Raw genomic sequence first — 8,240 nt, 5'->3', positions numbered from 1 at the left:
CTCTTACTGTTCAAAATGAGTTCTTCCATCTCACAACGTCTTGTTCACATGATCGACTGATCATTGGGGTTCACCCTCTGATGTTGCCCTGCACTACAAAGCACACTGAGGTTACTAATACGGTCACTTCATTTATGCCAGGGCTCACCTCTGCTGAATGAAGTCAGTGATTTAGACCTCTCTTCCCTGTTTGAAGCAACTGAATTACAAATTATCTGTCAAATGACATCTTTTGCTGTGAGGCAGAGACCAGCCAAGAAGTCTATATGAGTGAGATGACATGCCTGTATTTTATTTCAGATTAGCAGACGTGAGAGATGCATTCATGGGAAATTGCTAAACACACCCTCTCCTCCCTCTCATTCAGATATGGTCACTTCCGGCTCCTTAACACGACCAGAGTCAAGTCAGGGATGTTATTGCTGCTGCGTACTTCTTTTAAGTAGTACAGAGGAATGACCTTTGCATTCAGTCATGCACCTTTACAGAATAGAATGCATTGGTGCAAATCAACAGACGCATAAAGAAGGTAAAATGAGCCATTTGCTGCTCACATCTTTCCCCCCTCTTGTTGTAAATTGGTGAGAGATGCGAGATGAATCAAAGTGAACGTTCAGTCCTCTTGCAGCTCCTCAGTCCTCCTGTAGGAGGCGCAGCTCATTACAAACGACCGAGTGTGGAGTGTGGAGGCTCGTCTGTTGTTCGTGTTTCTCCGTCCGCTTATTGATCAGCAGATTATTGTTTACAGCGGAAGCTCCACATCCGGGGATGTAGAGGAGACCGCCCCCTCCCTGCTGCTGCAGCATCCTCTCATCCGGCAGACAGACAGGTGGAGCTCATCCCGCAGACAGACAGGTGCACAGACAGACAGGTGGAGCTCCTCACGCTGCAGGTTGGTTGATGCCGTTTTTCTCTTTTTACCGGATGAATACGGCTGCGGCTCGTGCCGTTTCTGTGCTCGGTAAATCACGGGGTGATGATGTGACGTTAGTCTGTAGGTGATCTGATGTTTATCGGCCGCTGATTGGCTGTCGGTCGCTTTGATTCTGCAGCTTTTCGTGTTCTCGGTATCAACCCCGGTTTCCCCCACTTGGTCCTTGCAGAATTTCTCTGCAGGCTGTCCTGAGCGTCGGTGTCTGCGCTCATTGTTGCAGAGAGATGATGCAGAGCGAGACTCCCCCTGTGCCTCTGTGATTCACTGATGCTCCGTCTGTGCATCTAGGGCTTCACGATTAATCGAATTTTAAATCTCGAACACGATTTTGGCTTCCCATAAATGCACGCGCTCCCGTAATCAGCACCTGACCACGTGCCTACATGTGCCAATCATAGCTGTTCCCTGAGCCTGCACAGCCGAAAATCTCAGGTAGAGCTCCTGCCGCTACACCTGTCTCCACCTCTCATTCACGTTGTGCAGGTACAGTGACTGGAGTGGAGGATTTTATGTTAAGACTTCCTCCCTGCTGCCGCCTTTAGCAGATAATACACCGGACTATCATTTATGAAAGGATGCAGGTTTTTTTAATAGAGCATTTTCCATTTCGTGCTATAATCTGCTGATATGTTTTGAACCTACGGTGAAGGAAACAGTGGCGAGTACGATGCTGTAATAAAATCTGATTATAAGCCTTTTAAAGTAATCGAAGGTCTAACGTAGTTCAGTTTGTATTAGTTTTGTCTTCACATTGGTCTCTGCTTGATTGTCAGTCTTTAGGATCTATTGGACGTCTTCACCTCACAATATAAATACGATTCACAGGTCTTTTCGCGTTGGCATAATCTAACATTACACAGACTTTGTACTTTTTACCATGCAACCGTCCTGCCACGGTAAAAATTCCAGGTTTCAGGGTAGCAGAGCTGGCACGAAGCGCCTTGGAAGTGTAATGGGAAGTCTTTAGGACCCAGGGGACCCAATGGAGGGTATAAAAGAGGAAGTAGCAGCAGGTGCTCTTCATTTCCACTGACGAGCGGCTGTGAACAATGGTTGTGTGAGTAGGTGAAGAGCCTGAGAAGTTTTAATTGTCCGCTACACAAACAGTTGTTGTAAACCTCTACAGCAGAGGTTCGAGGTACAGGCTGTTTTTCTTTTTTTTTTTTCTTCCAGTCAGATATGTTAACATTTATTATTTTAAAAGAACACAAAGGGTTTGCAAAAGGCCTAAAACATCAAAATGGTAAAAAGGTCACTAACGACCACAAGATAGTGTTATTGGTGCAACCTGCCAGCAATGCAACTATCACCTGAGGGCTTGCTCTCCCTTGGCGGTCCCAGATGCTCGTTGCTTTAAAAGAAACAAATCCACCCCAAATAAATACGAGCCCAACAGAACACTTATCGCATGCACTAAGTGCTAGTTCAGGCAATAATCGGTGGCACTAAAAAAAAAAAAAATCACTCTTAATAAAAACTTATTCACTGCAAATCCACACAGAGCACCTCTAAAGATCCTAATTCCCCTAAGGTAAGAGTCCCACTCAGGGATTGCACATTGCCCGACTAATATTGCACCAGCCCAGTAGAAATAAAAACAAACCCGGCATAAAAAAAGTTTTAAAAGGTGACCCTACCAAAACCAAAAACACAACAACAAGGAGAAGGAGGGAAAAAAAACAGCGACAAATTCACATGTGCAGCCTGCCCTGCAGGAGGCAATACAATATAAATTAGATTATAGTGCATCAATATACTTTTTTTTAATGTCAAATATATTAAGTTAACATACCTCCAGCAGACAACTGTGTTTGCTGCACACCTGGCTTATCTTGTGAAAATCACTACTAAAACATAAAATACAATAAACATCAAATACATTTCAACAAATTAAAAAAAAGAAAAGAAAAACAGCCTGTACCTCGAACCTCTGCTGTAGAGGTTTACAACAACTGTTTGTGTAGCAGACAAAACTTCTCAGGCTCTTCACCTACTCACACAACCATTGGTCACAGCCGCTCGTCAGTGGAAATGAAGAGCACCTGCTGCTACTTCCTCTTTTATACCCTCCATTGGGTCCCCTGGGTCCTAAAGACTTCCCATTACAGAAGGATTAGGACAGTAAAAGAATCTGCAGGTTGTTTAAGAAAGTCTACAGACATTTTTCTCGTCATGGTCAAACGTGTCTCTTTCTCAGTGATGTTGGTGTCTCCCAGCCTTGCCGACCTTTCCCGCCTGTACCAGACTGAGTTTGTGCGGAGCGCCCGGGCCGTTGGCGTCCTCTGGGCCGTCTGCACTCTCTGCTTTGCCATCATCCAGGTGGTTATCCTGGTGCAGCCGTCCTGGATCTGCACCACAGACGTTCGCCCACAGCAGGCGGGACCAGAGCCACCCAGCGGCACACTGGGACTGTTTGAGGTGAGAAACGGTGCCTGTCCAATCCACAGCTGGATCTTTTAGGGGTTTCTGTATTTGTATGTACACATGTTACACCTGCACACAGATGGATTATCAAATAGCTTACCTGATCACTTTAATGTGTGTTCATGTATCCCTGTGTGTAGGTGTGCATGGAGTCAGACTGGCCGGTCCCAGACTGTCACGGTGGTCTGTCCACTCTGTCTCCACTGCCGTCCTTGCAGTCGGTGGCGGTGTTGGTGGGAGTGTCTCTGTTGGCGGTGTGGACCAGCGTCCTCTGTCTCTGTCTCTTCAGGTTCTGCAGCGCCGCAACGGTTTACAAGATCTGCGCCTGGCTGCAGCTGACTGCAGGTTAGTCATGTTGATGGGTCATTGAATCCCAAACATTAACACTTTGGTCACTGCCGTGGTCGTTTTTCTGCAGCTAGAAGAGAGCAGAACTGCAGCTCATGGTTATTTTTGCATTTGGCTTGATTCACCAGGCTGGAGGTTGCTGCTTGGTCAGACACTAGTTTTATTTTAGAGGACAGTGTTTCTGTAGTTCTTCTCTCTGCCTGTACAGGTCAGCTTTTCAGTATTTTCTTGTCTCTGCAGGTTTCTGTCTGGCGTTGGCGTGTCTTCTGTTTCCTGACTCATGGGAGAGTCAGGAGATGAAAGCTCTGTGCGGAGACTCGGTGAGGATTCTGATTGATCGTTTTGCTTCTGGGTGTTTTATCACACTGATGTCCTTAATCGTGAATCTGTCTCCAGGTGGGCAGCTTCTCTCCAGGTAACTGCTCAGTTCACTGGGCCTACATTCTGGCCATCCTGGGAGTTCTTGATTATGCCATCTTGGCCACACTGGCCTTCGTCCTCGCCAACAGACAGGACGCCCTACTTCCACCAGATACCCAGGAATGTGAGTGTGGGGGTAAGGGGGTAAACTCATCTGACGAGTTAACTTCACAGTTTCATACTAAGACTCTTTTTTTCATTGCTGCAGTGACCGCAGGTCTGCTGATGACAGCATGAATCAGCAGGTGAGTATCTTCTTTATGTTTTACTAGTCTTCTGTCTTTAAAGCCTCAGATATTTATTTCTTTTTACTCTCTCTTAGGGATGTTCGGTCTTCATTTCTTCAACTCCGCCCGACCTCTTCATCCTCCATCATCATCATCATCATCTGTTTCTGCATTTCATGGCACGACTGTCTCCTTCAGCTGCAATCGTTCATTGCTGCATGATGTTTCCAGGAGGAGTTGTTTAGTGTTGAACAGAGGAATGTAACAACAGGAGGAAAGAGGCTCTGCGGTGGTGAGGTCGGTGTTCGGGACATTCGGTCGCTGTTCAGTTGAAGAAAAATGGTGAGAAAACGAGCGAGATGGAGTAAATCAAAGGAGAACTAAGCCCCTTTTAGACCTCCAGTTTTTATCTTCACTCTCATATTAGTGATACCGTCATAACAGCTGTGTCAGCAGGCTGGACCCACCTCCAATAGATGCCGTCAGCACAGGTCGTTTGAGTTGCAGGTGATTTTTTTAAAAATTTATTTATTTAACTAACCACTGGGAGCAAAATGAAGTGTTGGTACTGGATGAGCACAATTAATAGATTACTACATAGTAACATTTCTACACAGTGTGGCAATCAATCAGGACAACTTTAAAGCAGAAACAAATTCGTCCCACGCATTAAATTAAAATATATTTGGGATATTTTCTGGAAAAACTTAAGTCAGCAAATTGAAGGAAAGTCTTAGATTTCTCTACCGACTTCCTGTTCTGTCAAGCCATCCTTTTAGCTTAGTATCAGCTTTATCTTATGGTCCATCAAGCCTTATGATTAAGACAGTTTAGTAACTGTTTCTGCAGCTTTTAAAATTTACAAAAGTTGTAGAAGAAAGAAAAAAAATCTGCTTTGTAGGTAAAAGTTAAAACTCCAGTTAACAGCCTAGAGTTGATATGTTAAATCTGATATTTTGGGGGTGAAACTGTATCCCCGCCACTGTCTTTCCATTTAGACTGGCTTTATGTTAATATGAAACTTGTTATACTGTTGCTTTTTGTTTGACTTTTAAGCTACATTAACTAACTAATGGTGTTGAATATTCATGTTAAACATGATGTTGTAAAGGTAATCCCTGTGACTTCCCCGCAGATTTCAAGATGAACGTGTGGCCCAGCACTGATGAGAAGCACAATTGTTAGACAGTATTATTCTACCCTTAAATTTGGTCTTGCTTGGTAGTTAAGTGTCCATGTTTTGTTCGCTGAAGAATGAAGTCCTTTGCAAATCAGTGCCACAAATCTGTGTGCATGAGCCAAGCGTATTCGCTGTACTATTTAGAGTCAAAGGAGCTTGCAAAGAAAAGCGTCTGGACTTCTTTAAGTTACTTGAAGACGTTTCACCTCTCATCCAAGAAGCTTCTTCAGTTCTAAGGTCAAATGGTGGAGAGTCCCAGATATAAACCTAGTGGGAGTATCCCTCCACAGAGGGACAAAAGGACCCCCTGATGATCCTCTAATCGCCTGAGCCAAGGTGTGAAACTGGGTGTGGGTCCCAATCAGCCGGAGTTTCGGGTGAGTTCATTGTGAAACCTGGCCCCACCTTATCATGCTAATTCCTGAGATCAGATGGCCCAGGATGTGAGTGGGCGTTAAGGCGTCTGGGAAGGGATCTCAAAACTGGATTATAGATGGCAGAGAGTTGGTGTCGTAAACCCCCGCCTCTGTTCAAAGATGGTCGCTCACAGTGGACATAGATGGCTTCTTTCACTCCTCTTTCAAACCATCTGTCCTCTCTGTCAAAAACGTGAACATTGGCATCCTCGAAAGAGTGACCTTTATCCTTAAGATGCAGATGGACAGCTGAGTCTTGTCCTGTGGAGGTGGCTCTTCTGTGTTGTGCCATGCGCTTGTGAAGTGGCTGTTTGGTCTCTCCAATGTAGAGGTCTGAGCATTCCTCGCTGCACTGTACAGCATACACCACATTGTTAAGTCTGTGTTTTGGTGTTTTGTCTTTCGGGTGAACCAGTTTTTGTCTTAGCAACACGCTCAGACAAAAACTGGTTCACCCGAAAGACAAAACGCCAAAACACAGACTTAACAATGTGGTGTATGCTGTACAGTGTACAGTACAATGTACAATGTACAGTACAGTGCAGCGAGGAATGCTCAGACCTCTACATTGGAGAGACCATCCACTTCACAAGCGCATGGCACAACACAGAAGAGCCACCTCCACAGGACAAGACTCAGCAGTCCATCTGCATCTTAAGGACAAAGGACACTCTTTCGAGGATGCCAATGTTCACGTTTTGGACAGAGAGGACAGATGGTTTGAAAGAGGAGTGAAAGAAGCCATCTATGTCCACTGTGAGCGACCATCTTTGAACAGAGGCGGGGGTTTACGACACCAACTCTCTGCCATCTATAATCCAGTTTTGAGATCCCTTCCCAGACGCCTTAACGCCCACTCACATCCTGGGCCATCTGATCTCAGGAATTAGCATGATAAGGTGGGGCCAGGTTTCACAATGAACTCACCCGAAACTCCGGCTGATTGGGACCCACACCCAGTTTCACACCTTGGCTCAGGCGATTAGAGGATCATCAGGGGGTCCTTTTGTCCCTCTGTGGAGGGATACTCCCACTAGGTTTATATCTGGGACTCTCCACCATTTGACCTTAGAACTGAAGAAGCTTCTTGGATGAGAGGTGAAACGTCTTCAAGTAACTTAAAGAAGTCCAGACGCTTTTCTTTGCAAGCTCCTTTGACTACGATGACCTGGATGACTGAGAACCTTCACAGACATATGTACTACTTAGAGTACTCATTTTTCTCTTAGCTCAACCTTTAGGGACTTGTGTGGAGCACCATTTGAAAATATGGAGATGGGAATGAGCTAAATAGACCCACTTAAATGTAAAAGTGACGGCAGGTCACTTTGATGGATTTAGGTTTTAAAAAGGTTAAAGAATAAAAGGAGAGGGCTGCTGTGACAATATGTTTGGTCTGAAGATCAGTGGTCCTATGTTGTATAAAATCATCTTATGTCATTTTTCAGCATTTATTAAGTAAAAAATTGTTTTAATCAAAGTGGTTAACCTAGCTTAGCACAAGCACTAGAAGCAAGGGAGACTGTTGGCTAGCATAGCCAGATTTATCTTAAATATGTCCTAGATAGCAGTGGCTTCTACCACTAATGTATTCAGCATGAATAAATGTCTTATTTACATTGTATATCATATTATCTAACAGTTTGTCATTAGGAGTCAGAATGAAGTTACCATTAGCTTTATGATATAAGCCTATGCTTCCAGCCTGATTTTTAGCTAGGTTAGCTTGCTTTGAGTTAGCTACGAGTTCATTTAGATTTGTGTTAGCTTAAGGTGTTTAAATGAATAAAGTGCTCCTACAGGATTAATAGTACTAGATGGATTGTTAGTATACATTACCCTTCATGTCTAGCTAGCTTCTTTAGTCAACTAAACCTCTTTGATTCCCTTTCTAGCTAACACGCTTAAGCGCTGCATCTGAAATAATCTATTCATTAGGATAAAATCTAAATTATTTACTAACCAACAACTTGTGCAATAACCATTCAGTCTCAATGTAAATGAGCAGTCGAGGTCAGAAGTTTATATACGCTCATCTGTAATAATTTCTTTGAAATGTTCGTTTCATCAAATGATCATACAGCATACGTCTTTAATGACTGTTAAAACATAAGTTTGAATTTATTTATTGTTTTTCCCTAATCTACAGAGTCATACAGGCTCATAGTTGACCAATCGTTCATATATATTGGTTGGGACCTTAATGTTAGTCTGCTTTATCCATCCCAAAGCCAGTTTTGTTGTGTGTTTGCTAGAATGTCCAGCTGTGTCCAAGTCAATCATTTTGAAAT

General features: G+C 43.9%; 1 protein-coding gene across 4 annotated transcripts; it reads left to right on the top strand.

Annotated features, from left to right (window-relative positions):
• Nucleotides 1-268: 268 nt before the first annotated feature.
• lhfpl4b (LHFPL tetraspan subfamily member 4b) lies at nt 269-5,711 on the top strand. Of its 4 annotated transcripts, none has more exons than XR_003270894.1 (8): nt 269-892; nt 3,132-3,352; nt 3,499-3,703; nt 3,947-4,026; nt 4,103-4,250; nt 4,335-4,371; nt 4,449-4,695; nt 5,489-5,711. XR_003270894.1 is itself a non-coding variant. In XM_026155184.1 (7 exons), the coding sequence occupies exons 2-6, from the start codon at nt 3,134-3,136 to the stop codon at nt 4,361-4,363; spliced, it is 681 nt and encodes a 226-aa protein (XP_026010969.1). In that variant the 5' UTR covers nt 269-892; nt 3,132-3,133; the 3' UTR covers nt 4,364-4,371; nt 4,449-5,711. The 4 variants fall into 4 exon arrangements, 1 of the variants encoding a protein (XP_026010969.1); XR_003270893.1 differs by having other exon boundaries at nt 4,781-5,711; XR_003270892.1 differs by having other exon boundaries at nt 4,449-4,860.
• The last annotated feature ends 2,529 nt before the right edge of the window (nt 5,712-8,240 follow it).

This window comes from Astatotilapia calliptera, chromosome 20 (genome assembly GCF_900246225.1).
Source record: "Astatotilapia calliptera chromosome 20, fAstCal1.2, whole genome shotgun sequence".
Lineage (NCBI taxonomy): Eukaryota > Metazoa > Chordata > Actinopteri > Cichliformes > Cichlidae > Astatotilapia > Astatotilapia calliptera.
This window is presented reverse-complemented; position numbering and strand designations above follow the sequence as displayed.

What these genes read in the sequence shown, in the direction of transcription:
- lhfpl4b (XM_026155184.1), top strand. Translation starts at nt 3,134, where the DNA reads ATGTTGGTGTCTCCCAGCCTTGCCGACCTTTCCCGCCTGTACCAGACT. An exon ending in AAGCTCTGTGCGGAGACTCG is followed by an intron (nt 4,027 to 4,102) that starts GTGAGGATTCTG and finishes ATCTGTCTCCAG; the next exon opens with GTGGGCAGCTTCTCTCCAGG. An exon ending in TCCACCAGATACCCAGGAAT is followed by an intron (nt 4,251 to 4,334) that starts GTGAGTGTGGGG and finishes TCATTGCTGCAG; the next exon opens with TGACCGCAGGTCTGCTGATG.